A 19794-nucleotide genomic window follows, 5' to 3' on the forward strand; every position below is an offset into this window, starting at 1 on the left:
AGCCTCCTTTGAGTATTTCAGTGTCCTTTTGAGTGTCCTAAAAATGTTTCATTATATTTAAATATAAAATTAGAATTAAGAGAAGCTCAATTAACTTGGAGACTCTTTAGACAAATATGCTATAAATTCCTTATAATGTTCAAGAGTGGATACGCTGCAAAAGGCCCCCCACAGGGTACAAAACAAGCTCATTCTTTATGAAATGCTACAAATTTGACCATTACTCAGTAGGTGTGTAACAGCAGATATACTTACAGTGCCAAAAAGATGAGGAGAGAAAGGAATGGTACACTTGGATGGATACAAAAATTCTCAAAAGGAACTTGCCTTTTAGGTGAAACGGTCATGAAACAGACGGAGAGCTGTTTGCAACCTGCCAAGCAGGGAGGGAGGGTGACTCCTGCCTGGCCCGAGAGGAGGCTACTGTCAGCTCTCTCCTGGCTAAAAGAGCCTAGAAGGTCAAGCAAGGGGCTAGAGACAGCTGGAGCCCACAGGAGGCTCATCCTCCACACAGGCCGAGCCTAAAGCCAGGCTTTTGGACCCCAGGCCAGCAGCCCCTTGGAGTCTTGGAGCTCCATCTTTTTTCCAGATCGTTCCTCTCTCTCCAGGCCACTCTGTGACCCACCTGCCCATACCCCACCAACCCAGTTACAAGTGGTGGTTTTCTGTTTATTGCTCAAAACCAAAAATCCAGAAGCGAAGGTGGGGAGGTTGTGGATTGGGAGATGGCATGAAGCGAGGTAGGGGCCTTTCCCCCGCTTTTCCCCCCTCATCCCTCTTCCTCTGACCCTCCAGAGCCCAGGGGTGAGGCCCAGGGCCAGAGCATCTGGGAAGAGCCTTCAAGGCCAAGGGAACAGCAGAGCTCTCAGGCAGTCCGTGGGTGGGTGGGGGTGCCTTGAGCCAGAAGGAGCCCCTGGAGTTGCAGGGGGGCTGGGTTCCCCTCCCAGGGTCCAAAAGCCAGTGGGGCCAGAGGGGAAAGGCAGGCCCCTTTGTTTGGCAACTGAGAAGAGGAGGCTTGGGCGGCAGGATGCTGGTTTATTTACTGTAGGGTCCCCAGGAGACTATTTACACAGCAGGGAGGAAAGGAGCCAGAGACAAGGTTCTGTTCTCCTCCCTGTCCAGAATGGGGAGGGGAGGGGCGTCCTGGGTCCTGCAGCCTTAGTCTTGGGGTTCAGATGGAAACTTCATACTCCCGTGTATCCTGGAGACAGAGAGAGATAGGATCAATTGCTGGAGAAGGATGGAGATGGAGGAGGGAGCAAAAGAGGAGGAGGCATCCACAAGGGAGAGGAAAGACCTTGGCTTTTCAAAATAACATTGATCATGAGACTTGGGAGCCATGGGGTAGGAATGGGGCTGAATCTGGCCAATGGACGTTTGGTTCATCTTATAGTATCTTAGAATCCCACACAAATCTGGGTTGTCTTAAACAACTGGAAGATCTGGCAATTGGGCCTCAGTTTCCACTATGGGCTAGATGGGCCATAAGTTCACCACTGTCCCCACCTGATGGTTCACACCTGACTTGTTGTGTTCCCTGGCATGCCTTTGTAGGTAGCTGAGTTTGAAATGCCCCAAGATGGGTATTACAGAGACTTTGAAACCTATGGAGTCCCAGGCAGCTGAGAGATGTGGCACCCCATGGGGAGGGGAAGGGCTCACCCCGGCTTCATACAGTGGATTGCTGAAATCTGACTCCACGGTGATGGGGCTGTAGGAATGGGAGCCCGAGAAGCCGAAGAGGGATTTTCCCTGTAGTCTGGGAGAGGAAAGAGATAGAGGGGCTTATCGAGAGGTGAGCCCCCTACCCCCCCCTCACCCGGGCTTCTGTGCCAGGCAGGCAGGACGTCTGCCCTGGCTAGCAGCTTCCCGAGCAGGGTACTTACTTGGTGTAGTATATGTAAACGCCACTGCCGAGGACAATGACCAAGCCTAGGGGCAGCAGGATGGCCAAGGCGAGGTTCCCACCCTCCAGCTGCCGCGACGGGTCTGTGGTCTGGGTCACTGGGGAGAGGAAAGACCAGTGAGCTGGGGCTGGGCCCAGCCCACTGGCCTCTCCCAGCCTCCTGCCCTGGGCCTTGAACCCTGGGCTTCACCCCTCCGGTGCCTGGCCTCCTGCCCCCGGCCTCGGCCTTGCCCTCCCGACTCGGCCAGGCCTGGGTCTCCACCTGTGCCCTCACTGACCTTCCAGTTTTCGGTTGTCCAGGAGCTCCTCATAGGCCACTGCAGGGAGAGGAGGGGGAGGGGACGGGGTCTGAGCCAGGGAGGGAAGGAGGATGGGTAGAGGCCGGGAGCCCAGGGGGGCTGGGCTGGACAGCCTGGTTCTCTCTGCCCTCTGCTCAACCTAAACTTTATCCTTCCCTTGGTGGGGGTGAGGGAGGAGTAGCAGGGCAGGGCCATCTTCCTCCTTCTCTCCTTCTCCAGACCCCTAAAATGCAGGGTTCTTGGGTAGTCTAAACTAATTGAGTCTGTAGAATTAGTGGAAAATGGGGAAACTGAGACCTATTCAGAGGGCAAGAGACTTCAAAGCCCCCTCTGCTACATCCCTGAGGATAATTCCATGACCTTGAAATCCCCCAGGACCACTGGATGTAGCTGTGAGGATCCGAGCCCACCACAGGTGAATGGGAAGCTCAGCATACTGTTGGTCTCAAATTTGCTACCTGACTTTCCCAGCCCCGTCACTCCCCAAACACTGCTGTGCCCCCTCCTGCCCTGTCTCCCCAGGCACCTTTGCAGAGTGGGGGCTGGCTGGTCCACTGCGAGGGGTGGCCGGGCACACAGGTGATGGTGACCTCGCCGATGAGCTCAAAGCCCTCATAGCAGAAGAAGCGCAGAGACTCGCCCGCTTGGTAGTGATGCTTATACAACGTCTGATAGCCGTTCTCTGGCACCCCTGGGTTCAGGCACGGCTCATACTTCACTGCAAGGCATGTGTTAGTCACATGGCAGCTCACTGCTGAGCAGGCCATCCAGCCACCCTTCCCAGGGTGTCCCCAGACTCACAGGCACACTTGGGGACCCGGTCGCTCCACTTGGGTGTGCCTGTGTCCCGGCTGTAGCAGGTGAGAACAGCGGCCCCCTCCAGGCTGTACCCAGGCAGACAGCGGTACTGGACGTGCGAGCCAACAGGGAAGCCAGCGTCTGAGGTGGTTCGGTGCCCATTGGTGATCTCCCCAGGATCGGCACAAGTCATGACTGTTGGCAGGAGGGCAAGTTCAGGGGAACCTCAGGCCTTAAACAATCTCCCAGGAGCTTAGGGCTGGGAGATGCCTGAGCCATGGGCCATCTTCCCACTAAGCAAACCCCCATGTCCCACTATTTCCTCCAAATGAAGAGATCAAGAAGTTTGAAAAATGTAAAATTCAGTGCATTTTAGATTTCAGGTTCCTTCCAGAGAAGAGTGGTGGGGACAACCCAGGCCCCCATCCTAGGGTGAAATGTGAAATATTTGGCCACTGTACCAGAGCATATCAGCTACATCCCAGCACTGCCAGCCTTCCAGGGTGGATCTTAGGCCAGACAGCAGCTTGCGCTCTTCAGAAGGGCCCAGCCCTCCTGCTCCGCTCATTCCCGTCATTCCCAACACATTCCACTCACTGGCATAGCCTGCCCTGCAGGTGCTGCTTTACGTAGCCATTTCTTGAACATGGATCTGTGGGAGGCACCCTGCTAAATGTTTTACAAACACAGTATCCTATACTCTGATGATCCTGAGAAGTCAATGTGACTCATTGTCCAGGGGCTAAGGGTGGTCAAATAACGTGGTCCCTCAGCCAGATCCCAGCCCTACAGCACGGGCCTGAGATTCAGAGACCTGGCTCTCAGCTCAGCTTTCAGGCTCAGTGTGCTGCCCTGGCTAGGCCCTATCCCCTCTGGGCCCTGCCTCCATCCCTGCCTGTCCCTGTCCTGTCTGGGTTTCAGACTAAACATCCTGTGACTCCTCCCAGAGGTGGGGAGCTTTGTAAACCAGAAAGTTTTCCTTGTGTCCAGTCCAAACCTGCCTTCCTGAACTTAACCTCATCAGTTCCACCATTGCCCCCCAGGGCGAGGGAGAAGACCTATAATCCCATATCCTTGTGGCAGGCTTCCCAAAAGTTGGAGAAAATGACAAGATGACACCCCTTTCTGCTATTCTAAGAGATAAACACTCCCAGCTCCCTTCAAATATCACCTCTTCTGTGAAATCTCCTGTCCCCTCCCCAGAACAATGAACACCCTTCCTTCTCCCAGCCCTTCTTCATATTTATAGCAGCTGCTAAACTGTTCACAGGCACTGTGTGAAAACTCTTCACAGCCCTTATTCCTATTTCACCGATGAGGCAGACAAGACTCAGAGATGTTAAGTACTTTGCCCCAAATCACCCCGCAGGTACTACTCTGTAATATATCCTGAATTATTTAAGTGTCTGTCCGTTTCTGGACCCCAGCCCCTCTGCATAACCCCAAGCCAGCATGGGGCTTCGACAACTCCATTAAAATAAACCAAGTTCCGGCAGCCCGGGTGGCTCAGCGATTTAGCGCCGCCTTCAGCCCAGGGCCTGATCCTGGAGACCTGGGATCGAGTCCCACGTCAGGCTCCTGCATGGAGCCTGCTTCTCTCTCTGCCTCTCTCTCTCTCTGTGTCTCTGATGAATAAATAAAATCTTAAAAAATAAAATAAAATAAAATAAAATAAAATAAAATAAAATAAAATAAAATAAAATAAAATATAAACCAAGTTCTCTGACCAGCCAAGGCCCCAGCAAAGCGACTCTCCGTAACGTTAAGGGTAGGAGACCGAGGGACAGGATCCTGGCCCAGAAGCGGGAGAGGGGAGCCGAGTTGACTGGGCGGGACCCAGGGAGGGGCGGGACTCTGACGCGACGGAGGCGGGGCCAGGAAGAGGCGGGGGCGGGGCCACCAGAAGGTAAGGTGGGACCCAGAGGACCTGGGCCGGAGCCCAGAACAGCGCTCCAGAGAGGTCCGGAGGGGACCGTTTCGGGACACCGGGGATCAGAGGAGAGGACGCCAAAGGGTACGAGGCCTGAGTGAGATCCAGGCAAATGCAGAGCGAAGGGATGGAATTCGGCCGGGACCCCCAGGGGTAGGAGCAAAGAGACAGAAGCTGGACGGAGGGGATGGGAGGGGCCCAAGTGGAGCGGCGGACCCCCGACGGGCAGGGGCGGGGCCATGAGAGACCTGGGCGGGCCCCGGGCTCACTCTTTTGGCAGGCGGGCGGCGCCGCGCTCCAGGACAGGTCCCACTGGCAGGTGAGAATGTCGGAGCCCAGCAGCTCGTAGCCAGGTTCGCACTGGTAAGTAAGCACCGTGCCCCGGATCAGGTCCCCGTGGGAAGCGGTCCTCCAGCCCCACTCTGGAGGTGGCAGCTCAGGGCACGTGTCATTCCTCGGCACCTCTGCAGGGGAGAGACCGCGAGTTCGGAGACTGCCCTGCAACGGACTCAGGGCGCCCTTCCAGCCTTAGGGGGCCGCGCTTCTCCCGGGATCTCCGGCCTGCCGGACCCCCGGCCATTTCTGGACCCTAGACCTCCGTACCTTTGAAATGCAACACAAAACCCTGCCCCAGGCCCGGGTTTGGCGGCCCTGGCGGTGCCTGGAACTGCAGCGTGAGGTCGGGCCCGGAAGAGAGGAGGCGGCGGCGCGGCTGAGGTCCCCGTAGCTGGGCCAGGACTCGGGCGCTGGGACCGTCCCCGTCGAACAGTGTCAGCATGTCCCCTTCGCGCACGTTCAGGCTGCAGGGAGTGGAACCAGATATGCGGGCTGGGTTACAAGATCTGCCCTCCTATGCAGTTCTGCCCAGGCCCTAACTCTGTTCATTAGTAACCCTACCTACTCTCCAGCCCTGCCCACATTTCCCCATCCCAGGTCCGGCTGCCCTTCGACCAATTATGGGCTTCTCTGTGTAGCCACTCCAGGTTCCACTTGTTCTGTGGCTCTTCCCAGTTCCCACTTCCCAATTCTTAGTCCAACTCCTTAGGAGCCCCTCACACTCTCTCGTCCCTCCTTCAATACCAGAGGATGCACAGTCTAGCTCAAGTCCAGCTCTGACCAATCAGAGGCCATGCTCTTTTACCACCAGCCCAACTCCAAGCCCCTGAGTGTCCTCCTACTTAGTCCGCTAGGTCACATGACCACCTCATACCAAATCTCACTGGCTTCTCCCCACATCCACCACCACCTTGCACGCTGGTGACTAGGCCCTAGTCTGGGCTAGCACTCCTGGAAACCATTCCAGGGGCAGCCTCAGAAACAGCCAAAGAGTGAGAGACACTGGGCCAGATGCCCCTTTGCACTATAGCCCCTGCAGAAGGGTCCATTACCCATGTCCCTGTCTAGTCACATGGCCAATAAGTGATTTGTAGCTAGGTCTACCAGACAACCCACACCCCCATCCTGAATAGTTAGTTGCCTCTTTCATCAGATCATATATTCACCAAATCCTGTGTAGCCAGCCAGGCTCACAGTGTCCGGTCAGGTGTTGTTATACCACACTTCACTGAGCCTGAACCCATTGCATCCCCGGTAGCACCAGAACTTACATCTCTACTTGGAGCAAGATGCGCTTCTCTTCCTGGACGTGCAGGCCCCACACACAGTCCTGGCCTGGGCTATAGCTCTGGGGCCAGTCAGGAGAGAGGACTACACCAGCCGCCTCTGACAGCTCCCCTCCACACATGGCTGGGGTAGAGGGGGGAGCAGATTCAGAACTCAGTCTTCATTTTACCAAGGGCCTCACCACTTCCAGTCGTGTGCACTGGACCACCTCAGAGGCTCCCTATTATCTCTTACCCACCTGTTTCTTGCCGTAGCTAGTCCCATTGTGTCCAATCCCCTGCCCTGCTGTCACCTAACCCCGCCCACTCTCCAGCTTGTGCATTACCCCCATCCCATGATTTAGCTCCAGTTAGAGCTCTTCAAGATGTTTGGGTCATGACCCCTAAATTCTGTAACAAATCCACCAATTATTCAGCTATGAAAACTATATCTGAAAGGGACAAAAATTTACCCAAGGCCTGGATTTATAGGACTTGAATATGCAAGTCTCCTTTCTGAATGGCCTTCCTAAGAGCCCCAGCTCAGGGGTAGTCTGCAGACAGAGGGACCTCCTGGGAATGTGAAGGGCTCACCCTTACAGGCTGGCTCTGTGTCATTCCAGTGGGGTTCTGTGGGATCCACACATTCGATGGCATTTGGGGGGCCAGGGGGCTCCAGGGCATATCCTGGGAGGCACGAGAAGGTGGCCAGTGCCCCTGGGCGGTACTCAGGGTCTGTGGTGGTGACATTGCCATGTGCCAGGAAGGGAGCAAAGCAGCGATCTTCTTCAAAGGCTAGAGGAGGAGTGAGTCATAGAAAAAAAGCATCAGGACAGGCCTCAGGGGATCTGGGGACATGGGCTGAATTCAAGTGTCGTTTGGCCACTCATGTGGGCTGTTTAAAGTGGGATGACTTTGGGCTTAGCTTTCATTCTCCAGTCTCCCCCAAACTCTAACACTTCTCACATATTGATGTTACCTTCTTGGACTCTGGAGGGAAACCCCTAGGCTAGTCAAATCCCAGCCCCCATTCTACAGATGAGGAAACTGAGTTCCACAGACAGAAAGTAACTTGCCCAACGTCACACAGTAGGGCAGGGGCAGAATCAGGTCTCAAACCCAGATTGCTCAATTCCCAGCAAGAGACATTTGGTTTTGGAAACCAAGCAGGAGCGAGGGGAAAGGGTGCCTTTGGAAAACTGGCTCATGCAGGTGACATGGCAGTTCTCTCCTCAAAAATAACAGATGGGCAATAAAAAATCTTAGAGAGGAGTGCGGGGGTGTGGGGCAGAGGGAGAGGAAGAGAGGGAAAATCTGAAGCAGATTCCCTGATGAGCACAGAGCCCGCTGAGGGGCTCAATCTCACAACCCTGAGATCATGACCTGAGCCGAAACCAAGATTGGCCAGTTAACCAATCGAGCCACCCAGGCGCCCCATAAATAAATCTAAAAGGGAAAAAAAGGGGCAGCCCACGTGGCTCAGCGGTTTAGCGCTGTCTTTGGCCCAGGGCCTGATCCTGGAGACCCGGGATCGAGTCCCACATTGGGCTCCCTGCATGGAGCCTGCTTCTCCCTCTGCCTGTGTCTCTGCCTCTCTCTCTCTCTCTGTGTCTCTCATGAATAAATACAAATTTTAAAAAAAAGGAAAAAAAATAAGATTCTGATCACCCTTGATTATCCATGCTGTGGCTAGAATCCAAAAGTGCAGCGAATGCAGAAGCTACTCAATTTTGACTTTGGACTAACTCAGCAAAAATGAACATTTGGAGAGCATTTTAGTTTTTGCCCACATGATCATATCTGAGCTGCAAAACTATCTGTGGAGAGGAATCTGGAGCTCATGGAGCAGCCATGGCCCACAAGTAGGGAGGCAGACCTCAAACCTGGGAATTCTCCACATTTTCAAATCTAACAGACAATTTATTTTTCAGATCTGCTGTTTTAGTTCACAGTTCCTTAACTTGATGAGTTAAGTTAATGATTTCATGCCCAAATCCCATGCATCCATCAGGGCCCAGCACCAAATCCATTTCTCCCTTGATTCACACCAGAAACCAGCCCCTCCCATCTCTGAGCATTTCACTTTCTTTGTTTCTCTCCTGCAACTGCTTGCACAAATCCTCTGCTCCAGTCACGTTGAAATTCTGTTTCCCAAACATATCAGGCCTTTCTCTACCTCTTTACTGTTGCTCACACTGTTCCATTTACCTGAGATGCTCATCCCTAATCTCCCTCTTTTCAAATTCTCTCTATTCTAGGGGCATCTGAGTGGCTCAGTTGGTTAAGGGTCCGACTCTCGATTTCTGCGCAGGTGATGGTCTCAGGGTTTTGAGATCAAGGCCCATGTCAGACTCTGTACTGGGTATAGAGTCTGCTTGGGATTCTCTCCCTCCTGCTACCCCTCTGCCCATCCCTCTCTCTTTCTCTCTCTAAAAAAATAAATAAAATAAAATAAAATAAAATAAAATAAAATAAAATAAAATAAAATCTCTCTGTCCAGCTCAAATGCTCTCATGATCACGGTCTTCCTTGTTTCTACTTGTCCAGCATCTAGTCTCCTGTCTTCTGTTCACAGCACTCCTACTTTCATTTTGGGACCCATGCTTCACCCCTCAGTCTATGAGGTCCAGTTGGGCCCAACTATGGATGCTCATGTGATGTGACCCTGCCAGTCATAACACCACCTGCTCCTGGTTTCAGTGATTGGCCCAGGTGTAGACACATGGCCTAAGCCAGGGAAATGAGAGTGCTTCCTGGCATTTTTGCTGAAGCTCTTAGGAAAGTGGTACGTTTTCTCTTTCTGATGGACTTACTACGTTGGTGGTACTTCAGTCTAGATACACACCACAGACTGAGAGCCTGACTGACAATGAAGCCAACTCATAGAGGAAAGCACTGAGACATTAAGATGCCTGGTCTCTTGGCTGCGTACCTGGATCTAGCCACACGTGACTCTTAAGCAGGAGAAGCCACCTCAGGAATTATAAGGCATCCATAGGAGCGGATTCTTACAGTTTTGCAGTGGGGAGAAAGTTATGTTCCAGAAATCCAAACACAGAGATGAGCAGGGACAGAATATGTACTTGTGACCATACTGGGCCATCAGCAAGAGGGGAAAGTGCAGGAGTTGGGGTCCCGAAGGGGAGAACACTTACCTTCAAATCTAAGGCTTAGCAGCAGAGGATTAGCAGGTGTCTCTGAAAGCAGCTCCACATAGAGGGACTGGGCATCACTGATGAGACCCCGTTCTGGGACATCATCCATGTCTGAGTCATAGATGACTGGGGAGAGGGGACTGCCACCCGAGCGCACCATCAGCCTGGGATGGAGAGAAGGGTGACTAGGAGCTCAGTTTCCCCTCAGAAGCTGCTTTACCTCCTGCGCTCACAGCTATTATTTTCATTATTTTCAAGCATTGACTATATGCCATGTACTCTAAGCCTTCACATGTTTTTATCTCATTTGCTTTTCACAAGAGCCCTTGAGTCAGTATGATTTATTATCCCTGATTTTATAGTTGAGGAAATTAAGGCCCAGAAAGAGTAGCCTGCCCAACGTCACAGAGCAACCAGTGGCAGAGCCAAGGTGGCAGTTTGTTGGGTAAGAGTGGTACCGGTGAAGATGATGATAACAAACACATTTACAGGGCTCATTGTGTGCCAGGCACCCTTCTAAGCACTTCACATATCTTAACACATTTATCCTCACAGAAGCCTTCAGAAGGAGGTCCTATTATTTCCATTCTACTAAAGAGGAAGCTGAGGCGCAGACATGTTCAGTGATTTGTCTAAGTTGGCACAGCTATACCACCTAGGAAAGGGAAAGGACTAATCTGTGTTTGACACAAATTTTAATTGGGACCCACCCCAGATCTTTCTGAATCCCCACTGCAGCTTTCCTATTTCCCAGAGGTGGGGACCTCTGACCCCAGGCCTAGATCCTCACCGGTCATTGTCCTCATCCAGTGAGACCCTCTCAAAGTGCAGGTGAAGCCGGCGTCCCTCAGCTGCTTCAATGACCCAACGGCAGGTAAGGTTGGGCCCAGCTGCTCCCCCAGGCTCAGGGGACACGATGCGGCCCAATGTAGCATTGTGGATGGTGCCACCACAGGATGCTGTGGACAGAGAGGGGACATGTTAAGGTGACTTGTCCTGTCTTCAGAGCTGTTACATCCAACACCTTTTGTTGGGACCTGGCCTCAGAGTGGTCTCTGCCTTGTAGGCTCCCCTTAGAGGATAGGACCTTATCTATGGCCACCACCCAGGTAGGGAAGCAGCCCTAGAATAGAAAAACCCCAGAAAGGACACCCCCATTCTGCTAATATGAATACTCCCCAGATGTGGACACTACAGCATGGGGAGTTATGAGGGATCCCCAAAATTGAAAATTTTCCCTCAAACAGAAAATCTTCCAAGATGGAATCCCCAGGATGAAGATTCACCAAGATAGAGTTGGTCTAGATTTGGACCTCAAGAATGGTTTCCTCAAGGATGAGGAGTCTCCGAAAGAAGAGACCTCCAGGATGAGACTCCCCTGATGGAAAACCTGTAGGTAGGACATCCCCATATAGAGATGCCTCCCACCAAGGATGGGGATTCTCCAAGGGCAGAGACCTTTAGTGTAAAGAGCTCCAGGTGGAGACATCAGGATAGGGACTCTTTTGGGCAGAACCCCTTTGAAGATGGGTGTTTCCTAAAGATGGAGATCCCCAATATAGTACCCTCCCAATGGGGCTCCCAGGACAGAAGCCCCACCTATCGTGCAGGAGACTCACCCATGCAGCTGGGGGGTTCACCGCTCCAGGCTGGTCGGGTGCCATTGAGGCAGGTAAGGGTCTCCTCCCCCTGCAGCTGGTAGCCCGAATCACAGTGGAAGGTGGCAGTGCCCCCAGGGTGCAGGTCTGTCACGCTCACGTCCCCATGGGCAGGCCGGGGAGGGAAGCCGCAGCTCAGGAGGTAGGCTGGATCGGGTAGAGCAGGGAGGAGGAGGATTTGTCTTCCCACACCAACCTCTCTCACCAATCCCTTAGCACTTCCTTTCCTCTTCCCAGGTCCCCCTTGGTGGCACAGACTGGTCCATACTGGACCACATGGGCACTTTGTCTCACAAAGAGGTCATTTCAATATCCCTTTCTTCCCTAATCTTTGTTTTTGTTTTTTTTTTTTTTAATTTAAAGATTTCATTTATTTGAGAGAGTGAGAGAGAGAGAGAGAGAAAGAGAGCAGGAGCACACAAGTAGGGGGCAGGGGCAGAGGGAGAGGAAGAAGCAGACTGCCCGCTGGGCCGGGAGCTGAACGAGGGACTGGATCCCAGGATCCTGATCCTGACTGGATCAGGTCAGGGATCATGACCTGAGCTGAAGGCAGGTGCTTAACTGGCTGAGCCACCCAGGTGCCTTCCCCTAATCTTTGTAATCTACCCACTTTGGCCTCCATTTTATAGATGAAGTATCTGAGACTCAAAGAAATTCTGACTTTAGCACTCATTTGCTGTGTGACCTCAGGCAAGTCAGTTGACCACTGTGAACCCATCCAGCTCTAAGAATAACAAATAGTATTTGCAGAGCTTGCTCAGCTTCTAAAATGAGTTCATGCAGTGCTTCTGAGGTAGCCAGAGTAAGGCTATGATCCATTTTCCAGATCTAGCAATTGGTGCCTCCCAGTGTTTTCTCCCTTACACACACACACACACACACACACACACACACACACTTCTCCTTTGGTGCCTGGTGGGAGTACACCCTCAGCTTTCACCCAGAGGAGCCATATGAAACTCCTTTAGGAACTGTGACCATCTTGTCATTGTAGACCTTAATCGTCAGTGCCCCCTAAATGAATCCCCAGGGAAGGTGAAGAGCTTGGAAAGGCTTTGCTTTCCTCAAGGAACTGGTTTCTCTTCTCCTTTCTTGCAGTAAGAACTTTGTGATCTCTTTTTTTGTGCTGGCTGCTAAGAAGCTCGGAACCAAATTAAGGCTTGTCCCTAGCAACGATGGCTTGGCCATCTACATTCTATTTCTTTCATCTTTAATAATAAGCACTACCTGGTACTGATTTTCTTTTTGTTTAATTTTGCTGCATTCTTTTTTTGAAAGCCTCCTGAAATTCTTGTGGAATCACAAGAGATTAAATAAATAAATAGAAAGTAACTTAGGGGACTCCTGGCTTAATAGGAAGAACATGGGACTCTTGATCTCAGGGTCATGTGTTCGAGCCCCATATTCGGTGTATAGATTACTTAAATAAGTAGAGAAGGAAGGAAGGAAGGAAGGAAGGAAGGAAGGAAGGAAGGAAATAAAGAAAGAAAGAAAGAAAGAAAGAAAGAAAGAAAGAAAGAAAGAAAGAGAGCACGAGACAATTGACAGAAAATGCCACGAAAGAATCAATAAAGATAAATCCAGCAAAAGCAGGAAGAGGACGAAATAAAAAAAGACGAAAGAAAGCAAATAAGAAGAGCAGAACGCAGACAGAACGAACGAAAGAAACGAAAAGAAGAAAGAAAGAAAGAAAGAAAGAAACAAAGAAACAAAGAAACAAAGAAACAAAGAAAGAAGAAAGAAAGAAAGAACACAGAAGAAAGGGAGGAGACTTGGTGGTAGATAATGGACTCTAAATTTGGTGCTGACACAGTTCTGAGTGTCTGTTTCAGACCGGACAGAGTTCACCAATAAGAGCTTCCTAGAGGAGGTGCACCAAATCTGGGTCTCTGTAGGAGGGGTAGGCTCTGGGCAACCATGCTTGGGAGGTACCAGCTTGCCTAGGCCTTTGCTTTTGCTGACTCTCCAGCCCTGAGTGATTCTGTCAGAGACCTGGTCTCCCTATTTTAAAGTTCAGCAAGCATTTCCTTGGCTGGGTGCTGGGCACAGAGGGGTAAAAAAGACCCAAGCCTTGTCTTTTGGGAGTCCTCAGCCTACTGGATAGACCCAAAAAACTTCTAGAACACAGTGGCTTAAATAAATATTAGCCTCTTGATGGCTCTCCAAGACCAACGGAATCAAGTCCAAATGCTTTGGATCAACATTCAAGCCCCTTCCACAGCTGCGTCCAGCCCAACACTTCCTGCTTCAGTCCTTAGCACCTGCAACCCAGTTATCCTACACAATGTAGTATTGTGACTTCATATTTTATCACATCATTTCCCCTACTGGCAAGGCCCTTTCCCCTGCCTCTTTCTCATCTTTCAAGGAGTACCTTAAGTACTACCTCTTCCAGGAAGTCTTCCTGACCCCTCCCTTTCCAATAGTGTCCGTTTCTTTCTTGCCTTTACACATGTGCATGCATACTTATAAGCCTAGCCCAACTGATTGATCAATGCAGCCAAGAGGTGGTATGGAACAGTATAAAAAAACCCTGGATTGGGAGCTGGGTAAAGCTGACTTCCATTTCTAGCTCCATGACTTATTCACTGTAAGAAAGAGAAAGGTGGGAGTACACCCTCAGCTTTGAGCAGGTGATGTCACCTCCAGGACCTGTCACCCTTAAATAGCAGTAGTAATTCCAATCATTGACGACTGACCCTCTAGTTAAAGGAAAGAAACACGCAAAGCACCTCACACATAGGAAGTGTGCAGAAAATCTCAATCACTTGTCCCTCAGTCTCAGGTAATGAATGACTGGGAGTCAGGGCTGAGGATCTGACTTCCGCTCTGCAGTGTCCTTGCCGGGGTGCTTAGCAATCCAGAAAGCCTTTCTTCCTCTCAGAGGCAGAATGGCCAATGACCACTTGCGGGGGTGCCGCAAGAAGAAAATGAAACAATAGCCAGCATAAGGGTTTTATAAATGGGAACATTTGCTGGGCTCAGGGCGAGCTGTGATGGAGCCCTTGGCCTTTCAGAGAAGCTAATGAGGCCGCTCTGGACTAGAGGCCCCAGCGAGGGCAGAGTGGGGAGGGTTTAAACAGGGCTTGGGATCCCAAAGGTGCCCGGAGAAGCCGCAAAGCAGGGAAGCCCGAGGTAGGTAATGAAGGCCAATTTATGCAATAGCTCTGCTTCCCCAAATGTTCCACTTTGTCTAAAGAGTCCTATTTTCAGTGCCCTAGGGAAGTGGCTGTTTAAGGGAGCCAGCAGGGAGCCATTTTGTAAAATTGGAAGTCCAGCCCTCGGCCCTCAGGCTTGACTTTGCTCCCTGCCAATCTGACCTCCCATTATGAGGTCCCCACTTGCACATAGGAGTTCCTGGAGCCCAAGTATAGACCTCAGCAGAAACTGGAAGGAGTGTGAGGAAGGGATACAGGTTGTATGTGTCCTAAATAAGGCCCACAAGGGATCTGGGGTCAGCAGAACCTACAAGGGGCAAGTAAGGCCATGAGGAGATATTGGTCCCAAACACAGCTCCCTATCTGTTTCTGAGGAGCACAGGAAGGGACTTTGGAGATGGCAGCGTGTCTAGAATGGGCTGGGCCCCTGGCCTCATGCACACATGTGTGCTAGAACATATGCGTGCACTGTGGAAAGGTTCCTGTACACACAGGTGAGTAGGGATGTACACCTGTGTGTGTAGGTTGTCTGTGGGTGGTGCTCATGAATGCAGTTGTGCATGGATATGATAGAATCCCCTCCTACACCGCCCAAAGTCAGTAGGATCTTTCTAGGTCACAAATCTGAGGCTGTCACTATCTTGCTTAAAACATTCCAAAATGTCTCCACATCCCTCGTGGGATAAAATAGTCTGTACTCCTTACTGAAGCTGATAAGGCCCTTCATGCTCTGAATCCAACCTACTTCCCAGTCTGGTCTCTTATAGTCTCTCCTACCACTTTCTGGGCTCTTCTATAGCAGTGACTTACATTTCTGAGCTCTCACTGCATACCAGACACTATTTTAAGCACTTGACATGTATTCATTAATTTGGTCTTCCTAATACTACCATGAGCTAAGCATCATGATCCCCATTTTTCAGATGGGACAGTGAGGCATGAGAAGGTTAAGTACTCACCCCAGGTCACAAAGCTAGGACAATTCTCTCTTCCATGCTGAATTACTTCAACTCCTTAAGGGGATCATTCTTTTTCATCCATCTGGATGCCTGCCTTCCTCTTTCTCTCCCCCCACCCCTTCTCCTAGTAGTTCGTCTTTTCAGGTCCCAGCTTAGTTACATCGTCCAAGAAGGTGTCCCTTCATCATGGGGATAGAGGTCCTTATCTCACTGAATTATAATCATCCTGGTTACTTGTCCATCTCTTTACCTAGATTCTGAGTTCCTTGAAGATTTACATCTGGCTTGTTCATTCCTCTCCCCAAGGACAACACAGGGCCAATATGAAATGGGTGCTCAATAAACATTTGTCAAGTGAATGGATGAACTGCCACTCGGATGTTTGCACACCCAGACACATGTCTGTGAGTGCATGAAATAGTGTGTATAGATCTTCTCTGAGAGCCCTGCCCTCCAGGATCCTAGCCAGGAGAAAAGCCTCTGACATCTCCCTGGCCTTAGAAGCCTCCCAGGGATATCCCTGGGCCACTGTGTCCCCTGCCCTTCCACCAGCACCCCAGACTCCTCACCCTGATAGTGGATCCTGAAGCCACCGCCCCTTGGGACCCGTGGGCTCTGGAAGTGCAGGAGCAGGCGGTTGGTTGGACTCCGAAGGACCTGTCCTTCTCCCAGCATGGAGGAGTTGGCCAGGAGTCGGGGGGCCAGGCCCGGGGACCCCCCGCCAGCCAGCACCAGGAGTTCTTCCTCCCGAGACAGGTTCAGCGTCTGCACCTAAAGAGCCAAACCCAGATCCCCCAGGACAGGGCAGTCAGGATAGGTGACCCCTAAGTCCCCACCATTTGCCTTCCTTTCCCCCATATTTGACAGCCCAAAACACCACCCTCACTTTGGCCAAATCATAGAACTCCAGGAGAGTCTTTGAGATCCTTAGAAAACAGACACATTTGAGTCAAAAAACAGCTTCTCTGTTTCCCAGACCAAACCTGCGCACACACCTGGGCCCAGAGGAAAGGGCTTGGGGGCTTCGAAGTCCAGTTACCTGGATTTCAATGCCGTAGCCAGGGTAGACGTGAATGCTGTAGGTGCAGTCCAGGAGCCCCGCGGTGCGGCTGGCTGCACTCCCCAAATCTGGAGACTCAACATGCCCTTCGCCCTCAGAGATGTTGTTATTACACAGAACTAAAGAGACACAAGTGGCTAGAGTTGAGTGGATCCTTGTGTTCTTGCCCTCCCAGCAAGCAATTCTGGGGGCCCTCACCTGTCTTGTCCCCAGCACTCCTCGCCATCTTAAGCTGCTGCTCCCTCACCCATCCGTGCCCACAACTCCCTTCCCCAACTATAATAGAGATAAAACGCGTAGGACGGTGCTGGTATACAGCAAGGGGAGACAAATGCCAGCCTTTATTATTGAGCAGAAGCTCAATACCTCCACCTATACCTATACCTCCCACCTATACCTAGACCCCTTCCTCCATTTGTTTCCAGCCGCCTCTCCCCCTGCATCCCCCATTCTCTCCCACACTCGTGCTCCTGCCCACTATCCCCATCTCCTTTCAAACGCCTTGCCTTACCCGGGCTGGTCACCGTGGTGGTAACAGTTGTCGTGGTGATGATGGTGGTCGTGGTCTCCTCCTCTCCTCCCTCAGGTCCAAGGGGCGGGCCTGGTGAGGCGGGGCCAGGAAGGGGCGGGGCCGTAGTTCCGGGGGGCGGGGTCAGCAGCTCTGGTGCGGTGGGGCCTGCCCCCCTGCCCCCTTTAGGGGTTACGGCCGTAGTCAGAGGCCCCGTCCCTGGCTCAGTGGCCCGTGGCAGGGAGGGCGCTGCAAGAGTCTGGCCGGCTGAAGGGGTGGCTAGTGTGGGGTCTGGATCAGATCCTGGGACAGTGCAAGGAAAGTCAGGGCGCAGAAGGAGCAAATTGGTGGGCCGTGGGTGGGGAGCAGGGCTGAGGGAAACTGGGGGCACCCCCACTGAACCCAAAAGACCTCCCCTACAAGATGCAGGCTCCCCACCTCTCCCTTCCGCACCCGAACTCTGCACCTCCTCCCAAGGCTTCCACAGCCTCACTCCCCCACCCCTCTCCACCTCCCTACCCAGGCCCTTACACTCTGACCGTCTCCTTGAGCCTCTCCATGCTTCCAGGTTCAGATCCGGCTCCCTTTCCTGTGTGTCCCCTTCTCTCTCCTCTTTCTCTCTTTTGCTCTCTCTGGAACTCTTCTCTGCTTAGTATTCTTTCTTATGGCTCTCTGATTTTATGATTCTAAACCTGCTACTCTCTGCACTTCTCCCTCTTTTTGTCTCCCCCCTATTCCTCAGACTCTGGTTCTCTGAGTTTCCATCTGTCTTTCTCTCTGATGGTCTGTTTTTCTGTCTGGCTCTGTCTCTTGATCATTCTGTCTCAGTTGCCCCGGTTCTCTCTGCCGTTTTGACTCACTAACCATCTCTCTCACTGGCTTGAGTCCCCATCTCCCCCAAGTTAATGACCTTTCCTCTGTGTCACTACTGCCACTTTGGGGGCCTCACCCGGCAGGTAGCCCATCTCTGGACCCCTCCTCAGCAGGGCCCCATGGAGCAGCTCGGCCAAAGCCTCAGAGGCTACCGTGGGGGCCTCACTTCCAGGCTCTGGCAGTGCCTCTTCTTCCTTCAGGGGCAGACCTAGGAGATGAAGTGGTGTGAGCCTTTCCACTGCCCCACACTCCTTCCTTCTTCGGAAAGATCTTTCCCAGAGCTCTTCCTCCTTCCTCAGTCAGCTGGGCCTGCAGGAGCTCAGAGGGTCCCAGACTGGGCTGAGAGCCAAGATCGGAGGAGGGGCTCCCAGCTGCACCTCGCACTTCTACTACACCTTTCTCCCCCCCCCCAGCCCCTCAACCCCCCCCCCCCCCCCCAGGCTGCGTGGGCCTTTGGTGAGCATCTTGGCTCTTATGAACCCTGGACAGCGCCAGCAGAGTGGAGAGGGGCCACTGTGCTACCTTCCTTTTCCCCTCAATAGTGCTCTTCCTCCAACCCAGGAGCTCCTCCGAGGGTCTGGCAGCACCTGCCAGCCCTTGCTCCTGCAATGCCCAGCTTTCTCCCTGGGTTTCTATCTCTGCAGTGTGGTTCTCTCTCTCTCTCTCTCTCTCTCTCTCTCTTTTTCTCTCCCTCCCTCCCTCCCTCCTTCCCTCCCTCCTTCTCTGCAGTCTTTGCCTGCTTCCCTGGAGTCTGGCGAGGGGTCAGAGTAGAGGACTGAATATCTGGTCTCTGAGCACTGCCTCTGTTCATCTGTCTTTGTCCATACGTCCAAGAACATTTGCGTGTGCAGTGCCTGGCATCTCTCCCAGCACCTCCATCTCCCACCCAGGTACCCTGCAAGCTTCTGCCGCCTCCGCAGACATCCCCCCCAACTTCCCCAGCCCTTCTTTCTGGATTTAACCCCTGAGACGCTGGTAAAAGCTCCCCTTGTTCATTTCCCCACCTTCTCAGTATTGTGGGTTAGGGCTCTGGGTACAAGCCAGAAAACCCTGGCTTACCCCTTCCCCGTCAGCTGTACCCCATCCCCCGCCCCCCACCCCCCTCCAGAAGCTAGGAAAGCCCAGAATGTTCAGAGAAAGGATGGTAGAAGACCCAGTTGAGGACCTTCCCAGGGCCTACCCCCACACTCCCATGTCCTTACCCTGAATCCAGGGACAGCTCAGCAGAATTAGGAACAGCAGCTGGGGAGGCGGCGGGTGCTGGACCCTAGGAGTCCCCATGGCGACTCACGCCGATTTCTCTCCTCTGCGCCTCTCCTAAATAATCTAGCTGTCACCTTTCCTCCGTCTCCTTTTATCTTTCCCTTTAATTTTTTTTTCCCTGCTAGCAGTTAGCAAGGAAGACCATTTCTCTGCTCCTTGGGATGGAGGGGCAGAATTGGGCTGGGGGTCGCCTGGATTCCACCCCTCCTTGCCCAATCTTCTCTGTCCTCCGCGATCGGGTCTGTGGGAGAGGGGGCGCGGCTCCGGCTGGAGGGGGTGGGACCGAGGAGGCCGAAAGGGCCGGGTCGCCTGGATTACCCACACGCTCGGATGCCTGGGTCTACCGAGCTAGCTGGATCCTAAACTGGGGGAGTGGGGAAAGGCAAGACAGCTTCTGGGGGTCTAGGGTGGGGTCGAGGATCGGGAGAGTTCCTGCTATGGTCTAGCGGGGCTTGGTGGGGAGGGGAGGGGGTTGCGGAACCTGGAGAGCCGAAGCTCGGGCACTGGAGCTGCGGGAGGGAGAAGCTGAGAAAGGTGTCGAGCCCACGTCAGATCCTGGGGACGGGCGAAGGGAGGGGCCTGGGATTTATTTGGGGGCGACAGTGGGGGAGGGAGAAGGAGGAAGT

The 19794-nt window shown here is 52.6% G+C and overlaps 1 protein-coding gene across 6 annotated transcripts; it reads right to left on the minus strand.

Moving 5' to 3' along the window:
* Positions 1-171: 171 nt before the first annotated feature.
* SEZ6L2 (seizure related 6 homolog like 2) lies at positions 172-19736 on the minus strand. Of its 6 annotated transcripts, none has more exons than XM_038539852.1 (18): positions 19108-19736; positions 17943-18113; positions 17036-17335; positions 16504-16643; positions 16034-16235; positions 11309-11494; positions 10480-10648; positions 9690-9853; positions 7129-7329; positions 6541-6679; positions 5537-5733; positions 5203-5397; positions 3007-3198; positions 2732-2923; positions 2185-2223; positions 1887-2004; positions 1663-1784; positions 172-1201 (listed from the first exon to the last, which is right to left on the minus strand). In XM_038539852.1, the coding sequence occupies exons 1-17, from the start codon at positions 19184-19186 to the stop codon at positions 1670-1672; spliced, it is 2799 nt and encodes a 932-aa protein (XP_038395780.1). In that variant the 5' UTR covers positions 19187-19736; the 3' UTR covers positions 172-1201; positions 1663-1669. The 6 variants fall into 6 exon arrangements, with proteins under 6 accessions (XP_038395780.1, XP_038395779.1, XP_038395781.1 ...); XM_038539851.1 differs by having other exon boundaries at positions 1663-1759; positions 19108-19734; XM_038539853.1 differs by having other exon boundaries at positions 1663-1759; positions 17982-18113; positions 19108-19732.
* Positions 19737-19794: the final 58 nt, after the last annotated feature.

The sequence above is a fragment of the Canis lupus genome, chromosome 6, assembly GCF_011100685.1.
Source record: "Canis lupus familiaris isolate Mischka breed German Shepherd chromosome 6, alternate assembly UU_Cfam_GSD_1.0, whole genome shotgun sequence".
NCBI classification, from domain to species: Eukaryota; Metazoa; Chordata; class Mammalia; order Carnivora; family Canidae; genus Canis; species Canis lupus.